The sequence below is a fragment of the Vombatus ursinus genome, unplaced genomic scaffold, assembly GCF_900497805.2.
Source record: "Vombatus ursinus unplaced genomic scaffold, bare-nosed wombat genome assembly UNPS02014820.1, whole genome shotgun sequence".
Lineage (NCBI taxonomy): Eukaryota > Metazoa > Chordata > Mammalia > Diprotodontia > Vombatidae > Vombatus > Vombatus ursinus.
In genome coordinates, this window is record NW_020954598.1 from 25,802,678 (window position 1) to 25,820,153 (window position 17,476).

General features: G+C 44.3%; 1 protein-coding gene across 1 annotated transcript; it reads left to right on the plus strand.

Annotated features, from left to right (window-relative positions):
• The first annotated feature begins 15,085 nt into the window (after positions 1-15,085).
• On the plus strand, positions 15,086-17,101 carry LOC114024128 (kelch-like protein 13). The gene has a single exon (XM_027837036.1). It carries the CDS (start codon positions 15,086-15,088, stop codon positions 17,033-17,035), a length of 1,950 nt encoding a protein of 649 aa, XP_027692837.1. The 3' UTR covers positions 17,036-17,101.
• Positions 17,102-17,476: the final 375 nt, after the last annotated feature.

Below are 17,476 nucleotides of genomic sequence, written 5' to 3' on the forward strand. Positions count from 1 at the left end.
GACCCTGGAGGGTGGGGGGCACTTCTGTGTTTGTTTATTGTCCAATCAGAGCACTAGGAGATTCTTGGAAGGGCCCAGGTGGGGTGAGGGGGACTTCAAGCGGCGGCGGGGGGGGGGGGGTCAGGGCAGTCCAGGGCAGGACAGTTCAGAAACAGTCCACTAGAGGAGTCTAGTGCTTCTTTGAGCTGCCCTTTCCTCTGCCCTGTTACTTGGAGTTTGCAGCCCAATAAAACCCCATGATCTTCCTCATACAAACTGCTTGGAACATAGTAGGTGCTTCATACATCTTTTCTGATTCTACTCTATTCTGCAAATTGATCCATGCAATTTTGCTAAGAAAGTCATGATAAAGTTCCTATATAGCTTCCCCTTTTGTGTGAGCAAAGAACTGAAAACAGGGCAGATGCCCATTGATTGGGGAATGTCTAAACAAATTGTGGTACATGAGTATAATGGAATATTAGTATACTACAAGAAATGATGAATATGTTGAATAACTGGGAGCTGAGAAAGGCTTACATGAGCTGATCGAGAATGCAGAAATAATAAAACAATATTCGCAATGACTTTTGTTCTTTAGTCATGTCTGATTCTTTTTGACCCTCTTTGGGGTTTTTTTGGCAAAGATGGTGGAGTGGTTTGCCATATCCTTCTCCAGCTCACTTTACAGATGAGGAAACTTAGGCAAACAGGGTGAAGTGACTTGCCCAAGGTCACACAGCTTATAAGTGTCTAAAGCTAGGTTTGAACTTAGGAAGATGAGTTTCCCAGACTTCAAGATAGTCACTCTATCCACTGCGCCACCTACTGGCCCCACACAATGATTACAATAATGTTAATAGAAAGAACTTTCGGTAGTGTGAGTGTGGGGGCAAGACGAATATATTTTATGGTGGCTCCTGTCTATAAAAAACAATTTGATTTAAAAATATATTGGGAAATTCATGTGAGATATACTGTTTTATGGATGAAGATTTAGAGTAATAGATAGAGAAGAGGTACTTCTCTTTTTGTTTATCATCCAATCACAGGGCATCGGAATATTCCTGGAAGTGTCCAGGTGGGGTGGGTGGGACTTCAAGCTGCTGCTGGGGGGAGGGGAGGGGCAGGGAAGTCCCAGCTGGGTGGTGGGTGGTATCTCAGCTGTCCCTCTGCTGGTGGGTGGGACTCCCTGCTGCCAGGTCTGGATCCCAGCAGGTGAGCATTTCTATGGTTCTTGTCAAGCAGAGTGTGGGAATCTTCTCACCTCTCACCTCTACCCACAGCAGAAATCTTGGTGGGAAATGGATCAGGTAGAGCTTCCCTGAGGCAGGGTGCTTGAAAGGTGGTGGAAGTCAGTGAGGACCCTGGAGGCAGCTCCTGTACCTGTCCCCCAGGGTCCATGCCAAAACCCCCAGGGTGGCCAGGATATTTAAGATTCTCCTCTCTCAGACACCTGATGGGCATGAGGGGCATGGATTTCCACGTTCAAGTCAAAGACATAGCCAGTTCTAAAACTGAAGTTTGGTGGTGGGTCTCTGAATGATTACAGGTCAGTCACTGGGGGCTCAGAAAAGCTGCACCTGTTTTTCTCCAAAGCATTGGGCCCTGGGCAGGGGTCCACTTGTCCAGGTGTAAGGGCAGTACTGTGGAAAATACAACAACCACAACATAATAGAAAAATAAATATTTCAAACTTACAAAGAATGAGCATGGCCTCAAAGAAGAAATATGAGAAGGCAGCCTCTTTGCACTCCGTTGTCCAGATGGAACTCCAGGTCACAAGTCTAATAAATTACTTATATTTTTTTCAGATGTTTTTCAATGTTATAGATCAATTTCACTGATTTTTTTTTTCTCTTCCCCTTTTAAAAAAAATATTTGTTACATGGGTTCTCTGGGGCATGAAACAGGGAGATACATGGGAAATTGAGGCAATGTGAAAACAAGAGATACACACTTTACATAAAAGACAATTGCAATCATTCAGTTGAGAGGTGATGAAGTGAACTGGGGTGGTCTCTCTGTGTATAGTTGGAATAATAATGTGTTGAAGGGAGAAAGTACAAGATTTACCAACAGATTGACTATGTGGGGTGAGTGACAATGGGGAGTCCAGAATGACATTGAGTTTGCTAGTCTGGCTCACTTGGGGAGTGGTGATGCCTATTAGTGAGTCGCTCAGTATTTATTAAGCACCACTATGGGCCAGGCACTGAGTCTGCACAGTAATAGAAAAGTTGAAAAGAAGGGAGTATTTTCTAAAAATAATAAAAATGTTAAGTTTAAGATGACTCTGGGATATTCAGTTCCAAATGTCAACATGCAATGAGCAATAGGAAATTTGAGTTTGGTAGAGACATATAGTGTCAGATATATAGATTGGAGAATCCTGTACAGAGATGATAATTGAACCCATGAGGGCGGATGAGAACCCCGTGTTCATAATAAGCATAGAGGAAAAAAGTGATGATGGCCCAGAACAGAGCATTACAAGACACCCAGGGGATTAGCAATACGGATGAAGACCCAGCAAAAGACCGAGATCAGTAAGATGAAAAAGAACAACCAAGGTAGAGCCACGGTGACCGAGAAAGAAGAGAGTGTCCAAGAGGAAGTGATCCTTCATGTCAAATTGAGAACATACCATTACATTTAGCAAGTAAGAGATCACTGGTAACTTTGGAGAGGAAAGTTTCAGTTGAATGACTGAGGTCAGAAACGCAAATCTTAGAAAGTTAAGAGGAATAACAAGAGAGAAAGTGGAGGCCTGCAGTGTAGACATCTTTTTTTTTTTTTTTGGCAAGGCAATTGGGGTTAAGTGACTTGCCCAGAGTCACACTGCTAGTAAGTGTTATGTGTCTGACACCGAATTTGAACTCAGGTCCTCCTGAATCCAGGGCTGGTGCTCTATGCACTGTGCCACCTAGCTGCCCCTATCTTTTTTTTTTTTTTTAAACTCTCTTAACTCTACACTGTCCTCTTCTTTTGGAGTTCCTTTCCCCTTTATCCTATCAAAAATCTTTTCCTGTCAAGTCCTAGCCTTGGATCACTCCCATGGTCCACTGACTTTGAGCCTACACATATGCTACTGAACAAAGCTGGAGAAAATCATTCAATTTGTGTTGATTGGATGCACTACAAATTTATGTCACATAACCTTAACTAGGCTTTCTCTTTTGTGCGCAGGAAAAAATGGAGAATGGGGTGACCTGAGCCAGCTGTCTTCTCTCCCCAAGAGGGAAAAAATAGGAGCTTAAACAGGAGGTAGGGGAAAATGGCTATGACTTTCTGACTTATCTGGGACAGGCTGAGACAAGAAGCCAAGCTCTACTTAGGCCTAACATGGGAAGAAAAAGAGATGTTCAGTTGTGGCTGTATCAATCACTGTTAAAAACTTTCATTTATTTATTTATTTGTTTTTAATATTCTTTTCAAATTTTGAGTTTCAAATTCACTTCCTCCTTCCCTCCCAGTCCTACCCACCCACTGAGAAGGCAAGCAATATGATATCAATTACACAATGTGAAATCATGCAAAACACATTTCCATATTAGCCTTACTGCAAAAAAGTGCAAAAAAAAAATTAAGAAATTATACTTCTATTTGCATTCAGAGTTTATCAGTTCTCTCTCTGGAGGTAGATTGCATTTTTTCATTATGAGTCCTTTGGAACTGTCTTAGGTCATTATATTTATTGATCGGAGTAGCCACATCTTTCATGGTTGATGATCATTGCAATGTTGCTGTTACTGTGCACAATGATTTCCCAATTCTTCTCCTTTTACTTTGCATCAATTTATATAGTCTTGCCATGTTTTGCTGAAACCACTCTCCTGGTAATTTCTTATAGCACAATAGTACTCCATCACAATCATATACCACACCTTGTTCAGCCATTCTCCAATTAATGGGCATCCTCTCAATTTCTAATTCTTTGCCACCACAAAAAAGAGCTGCTATAAATATTTTTGTAGAAATAGGTCCTTTTCCTTTTTTTTAAAATTTCTTTGGGATATAGATGTAGTAGTGGCATTGCTGGGTCAAAGGGTATGAACAGTTTTCTAGCCGTTTGGGCATAGTTCCAAATTGTTCTCCAGAACGGATGGACCAGTTGCCTACTCTATCAATAGTTAATTAGTTCATCTATTTCCCCTCATCCCACTTCTAATAGGTGTGAGGTGGTACCTCAGAGTTGTTTTACTTTGCATTTCTCTAATCAATATTGATTTAGAGCGATTTTTCATATTACTATTGATAGCTTTGATTTTTTCTTCTGAAAACTACCTGTTTATATTCTTTTACCATTTGTCAATTGGGGAATGGCTCTTATTTTTTATAAATTTGACTTAATTCCCTATACACTTATATAGAAATGAAGACTTTATCAGCAAAATTTGCCCTTAAATTTTTTGATACTATTTCATTGTTTATGGCACCTTTTAGCAAAATGTAGTCTCCCTGATTATCTCTTTTAAGTACGTCTATTTTTGCTTTTGCTTTGTTTAAGATTGTGATCGCTACCTTTGTCTTTTTTATTTCAGCTGAAGCATATTGGATTCTGTTCTAGCCCTTTACATTAACTTTGTGCATGTCTTTATGTTTCAAGTGTGTCTCTTATAAACAACATATTGTTGGATTCTGGTTTGTAATCCACTCTGTTTTCTACTTCTGCTTGATGGGTAAGCTCATACCATTCACATTCACAATTATGATTACAAATTGTATATTTTCTTTTATCCTATTTTCTTGTTTCTTCCTTTGTCTTTCCTTAAATGTGCCTCCTTAAATGTTCTTCTCCTGTCCCTCCTTAAATGTCTGTTTTGTTTCTGACCACTGAATCCCTTAATCTACTTTCCCTGTTATCAACAACCCTTACTTTTATACCCTTCCCCTCCAATTTCCCTATTGAGCAAGATAGATTTGTATACACAATTGAATGTGTATATATATTCTTCCCTTTTTGAACCAATTCTGATGAGAGTGAGGTTCAAGCATTGTCTGCCACCATTTTCCCTTCAAAACTCTTTGTTGCACACCTCTTTTATGGGAGAAAAATTCTCCCATTCTACCTGTCTTTTCCCCCTTCTTCCATGGCTTCCTTCTTTTTCACCCCTTCTTTTTTTTTCTTGTTTTGATTTTTTGATTTTTTATTTTTAACATGTGTTTTTAAAACTTTGGGTTACAAATTTTCTCCCTTCCTCCCTCCCCACCTACCCTCATTGAAAACGCAAGCATCTCAATACAGGTTATAGATGTGTAGTCATGCAAAACACTTCCATAGTAGTCATGTTATGAAAAACTAAGTATATTTCCCTTCAATCTATCCTACCCCCCCCATTTATTCTATTCTCTCTTTTGACCCTGTCCCTCCTCAGAAGTGTTTGCTTTTGATTATCCCCTCCCTCAGTCTGCCCTCCCCTCTATCAACCCCCTGCTCTCTTGTCCCCTTCTCCCCTTATTTTCCTGTAGGGTAAGATAGATTTCGATACCCCATTGTGTATGTTATTCCCTCCTTAAGCCAAATCCTATGAGAATAAGATTCACTCATTCCCTCTCATCTTCCCCTGTTTCCCCTCCACTGTAAAAGCCTTTTCTTGTCTGTTTCATGTGAGATAATTTACCCCATTCTACTTCTCCCTTCCTCCTTCTCCCAGAATAATCCTCTCTCATCCCTTAATTTTATTCTCTAGATATCACCCCTTCATCTTCAACTCACCCTGTGCCCTCTTTCTATCTATCTATACATGCATATAATTTTTTCCCTCCCACTATCCTAATGCTGACAAAGGACTCATGAGTTACAAATATCATCTTTCCCTTTTTTTTTTGAGATCATTCCAACATAATCAAGTCACACCCATGCCCTCAGTCTATGTAAACTCCTTCAACTGCTCTAATAATGATAACGTCCTTAGGAGTTACATGAATCATCTTCCCCTAAAGGAACCTTATTGAGTCCCTTATGATTTTTCTTTCATGTTTACCTTTTTATGCTTCCCTTGAGTCTTATGTTTGAACATCAAACTGTATATTTAGTTCAGGTCTTTTCATCAGGAATGCTTGAAAGTCCTCTATTTCATTAAATATCTACTTTTTCCCCTGAAGGATTTTACTTAGTTTTCCTGGGTAGGTCACTCTTGGTTGTAACTCTAGCTCCTTTACCTTCAAGAATATCACATTCTAAGCCCTCCACTCTTTAATGTTGAAGTCACTAAATCTTGTGTGACTTGACTATAGTTCCATGATATTTGAATTGTTTATGCTTGCTGGCAATATTTTCTACTTGACCTGGGAGCTTTGGATTTTGGATATAATATTCCAGGAGTTTTCATTCTGGGATCTCTTTCAGGAGGTGATCAGTGGACTCTTTCAATTTTTATTTTACCCTCTGGATCTAATATGTCAGGGCAGTTTTCCATTATCACTTCTTAAAATGTGATGTCTAGGCTCTTTCTTTGATCATGACTTTCAGGCAGTACAATAAATTTTAAATTATTTCTCCGTGATCTGTTTTCCAGATTAGTTGTTTTTCCAATGAGATATTTTACATTTTCTTCTATTTTTCATTCTTTTTGACTTTGTTTTATTGTTTTTTTGATGTCTCATGGAGTCATTAGCTTCCACTTGCCCAATTCTAATTTTTAAGGAATTATTTTCTTCAGTGAGCTTTTGTACCTCCTCTTCCATTTGGCCTATTCTGCTTTTTAAGTGAATTTTTGTGCCTCTTTACTATTAGACCAATTCAGTTTTTTAAGGTCTTATTTTCTTCAGTATTTTTGGTGCCTCTTTTACCAAACTGTTACTTCTTTTTTTTTCACAATTTTCTTTCATCACTCATTTCTTTTTCCAAATTTTCCTCTACCACTCATCTCTTTCTTTAACTCTTCCAGGAATTCTTGTTGGGCTTGGGTCCATTAGCATTCTTCTTTGAGACATTGGTTGTAGTTGTTTTAATGTTGCTTTCTTCTAGGTTTGTGTCTTGGTCTTCCCTGCCAACATAGTAGCTTTTTATGGTCAAATTATTATTATTTGCTTTTTGCTAATTTTCTAGCCTATTTCTTGACTTTGAATTTTATGTTAAAGTTGGGCTCTACTCATCTGGGGGTGGAGAGGCAGTGTTCCAATCTTCAGGCTTTTCCCTGCTTCTATTTTTAGAGCTAGTTCTGGAAGTAAGCAAGTTTTTGGTGCTTCGAAGGTGGTGTTATTCTGGAAAAGGAGTGGTCACAGCTGTCCTAGTCTGTTCTCTGGTCTTTATCGAGGGGCCCCTGCTCCCCCAAAGCCACAAGTGCTAGTGATCTTTTCTGCCTTAAAGCTGAGACCAGGCTCACCCCATCGCCCCTGCCCTTGTGACAGACTACAAGTATTCCTCTCTGCTTTGGAAAGGGGACCCAGAACTGTGTATGGGCAATAGAGTTGCCAATCCTTAAGGAGGGAATAACATACATGATGGGGTATGGAAATCTATCTTACCCTACAGAAAAATAAGGGGGAAAGGGGACAAGAAAGCAGGGGGATAGAGGGGAGGACAGATTAGGGGAGGGGATAATCAAAAGCAAACACTTCTGAGGAGGGACAGGGTCAAAAGAGAGAATAGAATAAATGGGGGGTAGGATAGGATGAAGGGAAATATACTTAGTTTTTCACAACATGACTACTATGGAAGTGTTTTGCATGACTGCACATCTATAACCTGTATTGAAATGCTTGCCTTTTCAATGAGGATGGGTGGGGAGGGAAGGGAGAAAATTTGTAACCCAAAGTTTTAAAAACACATGTTAAGAATAAAAAATAAAAAAAAAAGAGTTTCCAATCAGTGCTAGCTACACCCAGTGACAGCAAAAGGTCCCCTGTAATCTCTTTCTGATCATTTGTCCAACTCCATTACCATCTCTGGGCTGAGAACTCCTAAAGCTTTGCCAAGGCCTCCAACCTCCACAGCCTACTGCTGCTGACCAGGCTGGTGCCCACCCTGATGACACAAACCTCTCTTACTGACCTCCTAAGTTGTCTTGGGTCAGAAAAATGTCTCACCCTGACCTTTTTGTTGGCTCTGCCACTCCAAAATTTAAATTTGTTTGGAGGGTTATGTTGGGACGGTTCAGCTGGGTGGCTGCTTCTAATCCCCTATCTTGACCCCAAGAGATCAGTCACTATTGAAGTCAGTTGAAATCTCTCTTTGTCGATCCCTGCTTAGTGTGTTTTCAACAGATGAGCTAAGGGAGGGGACTCCTTTTGAGGCATGTGAAGTTTTAGATGAACCAATGTAAAGGAAGGTGATCTAGTGATCCCTTCCACAGGTTGATGGAAGTATGGTCATCTGGGATTTTAACTGTCCATTCCATTGTTCAAATATCCCAGCTACCTGAGAGTTGCGGTATGGAGCATGTGCATACCATACAATGCCTTATTCTTAGGCCAATTTCCGGGCACAAATGGTACAAAATGGAGTCTTGTTATCAGTAGAGATATAATCTGAATATCCAACCCCTCACCCAAATCGGTAGGACTCAAGGGCTTTTGACAATGACCTTTGACAATGGGCCGTCCCATTGCAACAGCTGGCATGATTGTCTGTTGCTTTAAGAACATACTGGAGTTGCTTCTGTGGAGGCAGGAGGGCAATGAAGACTAGTCACTGAAAGTATGTTTGTTGTGTTCCTGGGGATGTGACCTGTACATGTGACCTCGGAATGTGATGGGATCAGGGGAATTGCTCTAGGGGTGAATGGGCCTCTGTCTGTGTTAGCTAGATGCCTCTCTGAGTTGCCAATGCAGTCATGGTTAATGGGTTACCATGCATAGTTCAAGAATGTACCCTTGGAGCAGGCTTCATCAGCCTTAGTGTTTCACTGGGGTTGGGCCCCATATGGATTACAAACAGTGGTGTGCTGGAGTTGGCCAGAACAGTCTTTAAAGAGCCAATTGTTAAATTTTCAGGAATTCTTTAAGCAGGTTGTTAAATGGAACCAATTTAAACTTTAATCAGCTCCGACACCAGTAATATTATTTGTTGCATTAAGAGAATTGGTGTCAACCACAGAGGAATATATTTGCAATACATTATTGTCTACTTTAAATGATTGTGGTTCTAATAATGAACATTTTGTAATTGAACTTAGTTTCACTGTGTTCTGATGCTGCTAATATAATGCTGGGGGAAAAAAGTCTGGAGAAGGCACAAAGTTGTTATCACCATTTATCACCAATCTAATAAAACTCAAACCGAACTAGAAACTGTAGTTAAAGAACTTGAAATTGAAATTGTTAAAATTGGTCAAGTACTGGGACCAAGATGAGCAGCATTATTTCGCAATCTGCTGTTGCTGTCTGCCTGCACATCCTGCATTGTATCTGCATTTTCCTCCCTCCCCTTTTTACCCTAGTTCGGCAAAGACAATACAGGATATTAATTTTTTGCATGATCTTGCACTCTTGAAGAATTTTCATTACTTTCAACTGGATTGTAGCCAAGATCACAAACATTCAGAAACCACCAAATTCAGTAAATGAACCATAAGAACTTTGGAAAATTTAAAGATTGGTCCTGGAAAGCATGAATCTCAAGATGAAGATGTGATTAAGTCAGATTTCTTCCTAAGAATTCATTGATAGAAAATATAATTCAACACATGAACTTAACGTCATTTATCATAGAGAAACAATGATAATAATAATAACTAACATTTACATAGTGTTTACTATGTGCCAGGCAGTGTGCAAACAGCTTTACAATTATTATTTCATTTGATCCTCACAACAACCCTTGGGAGGTGGGTCCTTATTTTACAGATTTATTATTATTATACTTATTTTGCAGATGAGGAAACTGAGGCTGAGAAAGACTTGCCTAGGATCACAGCTAATAAGTGTCTTTGGCTGAATTCGAATTCAGTTTTTCCTGACTCTAGGCCTGGCACTCTATCCACTTCACCACCTAGCTGCTTTGAAGAAGGCATTTTTACTTATTTTGATTTATTAAAACCATCTTCTTGGTCTTATGAAAAACTAACTTAACTATAGATAGCTGGTGAAAAAAATATATCATTTTGGTGAAATTTTAAAACATGAAACTAATTTGAACAACTGTTAGCATTTTAAAGGTAAGAATGGGGAATCAAACAATGTTCCAATCTCTACAACTATACAAAAAGCTGAAGAGAAAGCAGTATTTTAACTGGCAGTCCTAAAGCTCAAAGAAGTTTAAGTTTAATTACTATAATTTGTACAAGGATGAAAAATAGTTTGACCCTAGATCACATACCAAATTTAATGGCAATAATTTTATTAGGAAAAGAATTTAGTTAATTGGGAAGCAACTCCATTTCTTTCACGATGTAACTCTAGATTGGCTAAAGATACAAAAAGTTGGCAAAAATCAATGAAAGTATTTCGTGAGAATCAATTTGCTATATGGAATTTATAATAAAAAGTATATATTTTGTTATTATTTGTAAATGTGTGCCACACATCCTTTACATAGTTTATAATTAACAACAAAAATATATATGCATGTATACATATATGTAGTATATATATATACACATATATGCACATGTGCATTTATTTCAGAGAGCTAGCTCTTAAACAGTTCCTAGCACACTACTGCCTAAGGGGGAGGCACCCACCTGGGAGGCACTATAGACCTGTTTCTGGGAGAAGACATCCTGTCCCATGTGGGTTGGAGCAGCCTCTTTCTATTGACTGCAGAGCCAGAACAGGCTGTATCTTTAAAGTGACCAAACTGGGACAGTATCATCTCTCTTGGGCTGTGTCCAGGGTGTGAAGGTCCCTTTCTCCCACAGAATGAGTACTAGGGACTAAGGTGGGTGGGGCCCGGTGGACTCCTTATGGGCTTGGGGTTTTGGTCCATTTTATCTGTCCTTTTCGGTTCTAGGTGTAGGCGGTGGAATCTCTGGATGCAGAGCAATGAGCTTAAGGTTTCATGAGCCACGGTGACTTTGGAGGCAGAATTAGGGGCTGGATGCTGCTGGCAGTACAGCAGGTATACACTAAGAAGCCAGGGTATCAAGAGAGGTAAGCCCGGGGTGGCTTTGGACCTGGAACTTGGAACCAAGCTATACAGTAATTGAATTAAGCTGTGAACTTAATACCTCTTCCTTTATGCCTCCTTTCAGGTGTTGGGGTGTGTGTGTGTGTGTATGTGTGTGTGTAATATTTATATATTTGTACTTGTTACACCTTTGAAGTAAATATTCCTTTATGAAAACTAACCTGTTAAGTGGTTATAAAAGGAACTGGAGTGAAATGTAACATACCTGACCTTCAGGAAGTGGGAGCCAGGGAGGTCATTATTACATACACAAGGAATTTATTCAAATTTATAAGAATAAGAGCCATTCTCCAATTTATAAATAGTCAAAGGATATGAACATATTGTTCTCAAGGGAAAAAATAGTCATCATGTGAAAAAAGACCCAAGTCCCTATTAAGTAGACAAATGCAAATTACAGCAATTCTGAGGTTATGGCTCTTACTCCTTAGACCAGCACAGATTAAAAAAAATAGAGAGAATGACAAATATCAGAGGACTCTGATGATGGTGGGAGTTGGGGGTGGAGTAAAGGATAGGCTTAGCAGTGAACTGTTAGTGAACTGGTGCTCTGAATTGGTCCCAACATTCTGGAAAGCCCCCTAAAAAACTAAAATGTGGAGGTGTAGCTAGGTGGTGAAGTGGATAGAGCTCTGGCCTGGGAGTCAGGAGGACCTGAGTTCAAATCTGGCCTTGGACACTTGATTCTTACTAGCACCGTGACCCTGGGCAAGTCACATAACCCCAATTGCCTCACCAAAGACCAAAAAAACCCCAAAAACAAACAAAAAAAAAACAACCAAAAAACTAAACTGTGCATACCCTTTGCACCCAGCAATGCTATTAGTCCTCTATCCCAGAGAAATGAAAAAAAAAAAAAGGAAAAGGACCCATATGTACAAAGATATTTGTAAGAATTCTTTTTTTTTTTTTGACATGAAGCTGCCAACCAGTTGGGGAATGGCTGGACAAATTATAGGATATGAATGTAATCAAATAATATTGTTCCATAAGAAATAATGAAAGGGACACTTTCAGAGAAACCTGGGAAAATTTGTACTGAACTAATACAGAAAAGTGAACAGAACTAGGAAAACAATTTATATAATAACAACAATATTGTAAAGACAAACAACTTTAAAAGACCTAGGAATTCTGATCAACCCAACCATAATTGCAGAGGGTTCATGATGAAAGATGTTCCCACCTCCTGATGGAGAGGCAAAGGACTAAATTTGCAGAATAAGACATGCATTTTTGGACACAGTCGACTTGAGAATTGATTTTACTTGACTGTGCATATTTATTACAAGGGTTTTTTTCCCCCCAATGGTGGGTGATGGTAAAAGGGACAAATGCTTGTGAAATGAAGTAAAAGAAAATAAGCCCCCCCCCCCCACGGTTCCCTTAAGTTCTGCTGGAGATTCAGGAGTAAGGAAATGGAGAATGAATTCCATTATATTCTGCCTCCTTATCACCCTGACCCCTGTTCTTCATCTGAGTCTCCTGAAGTATCAGTTTCAAATCTTCTCACTTATATTCAAGCCTCTCTAGGTACCCTCTTTTCCAAGCTCCTTTGCTCAATACTTTGTGTCACAGTTGACTGAAAAAAAATTGAGGACATTCCCCCACAGCACCCTCTTTTCTGTTCCTCTTCATCTCTTATCTCTCAAACATGCTCTTTCACTCCCTTAATAGAAGAGTTGCTAAGGCCAGTTCCACTACTTGCATCCTCAGCTCCCTCTCCTTTAATCTTATCAAGCAGACTGTCCCCACTATCTATCTCTCTTTTCTTCAACCCCTCCCGATATTCTAGTTCCTTCCCTTCTGCCCATAAACACCCTCACATCATGGAGGCATCCCGATTAGCTAATGTCTTATCTCTCTCCTCTCCTTGATCTTTTAATTGCCAAATCTAATCATTCTCCATCCTTAACCCTCTTGACCTCTCCGCAGCATTTGACACTTGGTCACATCTTCCTTGACCTGTGGAGGGATACGCTGAGCTCATTCTGCCAGCAGCCAGCTCCATCCACCCCTCCAAAGATTGTAGGGGTACCCCTGAGAGGCAGTAGAGTGGCTTTCTCTAACAGGGACCCTGCAAGCTCCTATTCCAGTGTGTCTTCTCCATGCCACCATTAGACATAACAGAGACAGAAGGAACAGCAAGGTCATGCCCACACAATGCTAGCACAGAAACACAAAAGCCTGAGCTCTCTCTCTCTCTCTCAAACCCAGCCAGGCTGGACTGAGCACTAGGCCTCTCTTCAGCTAGTTAATGTCTTTTGAATGAACCCCAATTCTGCCTTTTCAGTCAATCAGTACGGTGCTTCTCTTCCTCATATGGTAACACTTAGACAATGTCTGTGAATACTCCAAATCAGGGAGCTGGTCACTCTTGTTACACATCACCACGCTTTTCTGGAAACAAGCCCTACAGTCTCTTCCTGGTGGGGATGACATCACCCTCAAATGCTGCACAAGTTTGCCTCAGAGCTACCTTCACATCCGCAGCAATTAGCACACTATCTTATACATGATAAACCCTGAATAAACGCTTGTGGTTTTCAGTGCTGTCCTTATTCATTAGACAGACCACTATCTTTTCTTTAACCTGTCTTATGCCGTTATTGGATTAAGAAATTCTTCTAAGATCTGTATCTGTCCTTGACTTTAGGTCTGATTACACTCAGATAAATGTTAAATATATTTACCAAAAGATTTTCTGATTCGTTTGGTCAGTAGATTGGAGGCTTTGGGTAATGGAAGGGAATGATAAGGAGAGCCAAGTGTTTTCAAAGCAGCCACACCAAATAATTTGCTCATTTTGTCAGTTTCAGGTCAGTTTGAACTGTACTCACACAAAAGCTTGCAACAAAGGGGAAATGGACAGTCGCGGTAAAAACAAAAAATCAAAATAAAAATCATCAGAATGTTGGGCAATTAGACCTAACAAGCTTAGCTGCGAAGAGGTAGGAGGATGCTCTTCTGTCACCTCTTTGCAAAGGGGGAGGATGATGGGTGTGTTCTACACTCCATATCCGGTCTGAATTGGTTGATCTATTGGCTAGTTTTGCCGAAATATTTGCTCTTTCTTTTCCTCCTTTGTAAAAACAAAGGCTGTCTGAGAGGTGGAGGGGGGGAAGGGATGCCTTGGGGAATGTAAGGGAGGTAAAAATTAAAAAAAGGATACACTTTTTAAGAGGAGAATCACTCTCTTACGCATAATTACGAAAGCGACCTCCACACGTTTTTTCTTTAAAAACCAGTTTATTTTTCAGTGATCAAGCATTTATTTTTTCTCCCTCCCACCTGCCACCCCCCCTATTAAAACACAACGCCCCCTCCCCACCAGTAACCGATGTGCATAGTCAAGCAAAACAAATTTCCACGTTCTCCCAGTCCAGAAATGTACGTCTCTGCAGTTGCGGCAGCGGCGGCGGCAGAGGCGGCAGCAGCGGGAGCCCCAGCAACAGCCCCAGCAGCCCCAGCAACAGCAGCAGCCGCAGCCCCGGCAGCAGCAGCGGCCCCGACCCCGGCCCCGGCACCGGCGGCGGCAGAGTCGGCTCCAGCTGCACCAGCGGCTCCCAGGCTGGGGGCCCAGCGCCGGGATCGCTGCCCGAGGAGGAAGGCCCGGGCTCCGGAGGCCGAGCTCCGGCGGGGCCTGACGACCCCCAGGAACCGCCCTGCAGGCTAGGACACGCGGACCCCGAGGCCCGCGGAGGGCCCGGAGCGGCGGTCGGAGCTGCGCAGCGGCCTAGCGCGGGACGCGGAAGGCGGGGGGCCTCGGGAGGAGGCCGCGAGCCCGCCAGCGCCACCCCCCCTCAGCGCGCCCCCCCAACCGAGCCCGCGGGCGCGCGAGCGAGCGGCGCAGCCCCCTCCCCTCCCCCCTCCTGCTCCTCCTCCCCCGCCCGCAGAGGAGCCGAGCCGAGCCGAGCCCCGGAGCAGCAGCGGCAGCGGCAGCGGCGGCGGCGGCGGCGGCGGCGGCGGCGGCGGCGGCGTCAGCAGCGTCCGTCCCGGGCCCTCCGCGGACGAGGGCAGCGGCGCGGGGGGATGGACCATTGCGGCTCCGGAGGGGAGCTCCTGGCTGCCATCGGCGAGCGGTGCCTGGGGCCCGACGAGGAGGCTCACGTGAAGGCGTCTCTGGGGAGCAGCGGCGGCGGCGGCGGCGGCGGCGGCGGCAGCGAGATGGGCGTGTCCGCCCACTTGCAGTCGTCCAAGGCCGGCACGACCCGGTTCTTCCGCAGCAACACGCACAGCTCGGTGGTGCTGCGGGGCTTCGACCAGCTGCGCGGGGAGGGCTTGCTGTGCGACGTGAGCCTGGTCCCCGGCGACGGCGATGAAGCCTTCCCCGTGCACCGGGCCATGATGGCCTCGGCCAGCGACTACTTCAAGGCCATGTTCACGGGGGGCATGAAAGAGCAGGATCTGAAGTGCATCAAGCTGCACGGCGTGAACAAGGTGGGCCTGAAGAAGATCATCGACTTCATCTACACGGCCAAGCTGTCGCTGACCATGGACAACCTGCAGGACACGCTGGAGGCGGCCAGCTTCCTGCAGGTGCTGCCGGCCCTGGACTTCTGCAAGGTCTTCCTCATCTCGGGCGTGTCCCTGGAGAACTGCGTGGAGGTGGGGCGGCTGGCCAACACCTACAACCTGACGGAGGTGGACAAGTACGTGAACAACTTCATCCTGCGCAACTTCCCCGCGCTGCTGCACAGCGGCGAGTTCGAGAAGCTGCCCTTCGAGCGGCTGGCCGCGGCGCTGGCCAGCAATAGCCTCAAGCACTGCGGCGAGCTGGAGCTCTTCAAGGCCGCGTGCCGCTGGCTGCGCCACGAGGAGCCGCGCATGGAGCTGGCGCCCAAGCTCATGAAGAACATCCGCTTCCCGCTCATGTCGCCGCAGGACCTCATCAACTACGTGCAGACGGTGGACTTCATGCGCGCCGACAACACCTGCGTCAACCTGCTGCTGGAGGCCAGCAACTACCAGATGATGCCCTACATGCAGCCCGTCATGCAGTCGGAGCGCACGGCCATCCGCTCGGACAGCACGCACCTGGTCACGCTGGGAGGCGTGCTGCGGCAGCAGCTGGTGGTCAGCAAGGAGCTGAGGATGTACGACGAGAAGGCCAACGAGTGGAAGTCGCTGGCGCCCATGGACGCCCCTCGCTACCAGCACGGCATCGCCGTCATCGGCAACTTCCTCTACGTGGTGGGGGGCCAGAGTAACTACGACACCAAGGGCAAGACGGCCGTGGACACGGTCTTCCGCTTCGACCCGCGCTCCAACAAGTGGATCCTGGTGGCGCCCCTCAACGAGAAGCGCACCTTCTTCCACCTGAGCGCCCTCAAGGGCCACCTGTACGCCGTGGGGGGCCGCAACGCGGCCGGGGAGCTGGCCACCGTCGAGTGCTACAGCCCCCGCATGAACGAGTGGAGCTACGTGGCCAAGATGAGCGAGCCCCACTACGGCCACGCGGGCACCGTCTACGGGGGGCTCATGTATATTTCGGGGGGCATCACTCATGACACTTTCCAGAAGGAGCTCATGTGTTTTGACCCGGACACGGACAAGTGGACTCAGAAGGCTCCCATGACCACCGTCAGAGGGCTGCACTGCATGTGTACTGTCGGAGAGAAGCTTTACGTGATCGGAGGAAACCACTTTAGGGGAACCAGCGATTATGATGATGTTCTCAGCTGTGAATACTATCTGCCGGCCCTGGACCAGTGGACCCCCATCGCTGCCATGCTGAGGGGCCAGAGCGATGTGGGGGTGGCAGTGTTCGAAGATAAGATCTATGTGGTGGGGGGATACTCTTGGAATAACCGCTGTATGGTAGAGATAGTCCAGAAGTATGATCCCGAAAAGGATGAGTGGCACAAGGTGTTCGACCTGCCCGAGTCACTCGGTGGCATCCGGGCTTGTACCCTCACCGTTTTTCCTCCCGAGGAAAACACAGGCTCCCCTTCCCGAGAGTCCCCTCTCTCTGCCCCTTAAACCAGTGCTGTGGATTCACTGCACGTGGCTCCTCTCTGGCTCTGGGGGAGGTTGGGGGGGAGGGTCGGGGGGGGGGTGCTCCTTTATTGTCCTTCTTCTTAGTAGTTCTTAGCTTAGCTTACTGTAGTTGCAATGGTGACTGAAAATGACGTCATTTGTGATGTTCCTGTGTTGTAGAATGCTTCTCTGTGGTTAACAAAAGCATCCTTAATGTCTCTTCGCCAGAGATGAATGTTTAACCAATGCAAAAGCAAGGTGTTGTCTCTAGCAGATGTTTCGTTGCTGTGCATCCCTACTTTGTGTGACTGTGTGATGGGTGGGAGGCTTCCAGGTGGGCCAGCTTCTGGGAGGAAGCCCAGTGAGTCACCTTGCCAATGGAATGTAGTTTATGTGTGACCCTGTCCTGTGTGCTATAAGGGGGGACCTCTTCCCTTTTGTTTT

What these genes read in the sequence shown, in the direction of transcription:
- LOC114024128 (XM_027837036.1), top strand. Translation starts at nt 15,086, where the DNA reads ATGGACCATTGCGGCTCCGGAGGGGAGCTCCTGGCTGCCATCGGCGAG.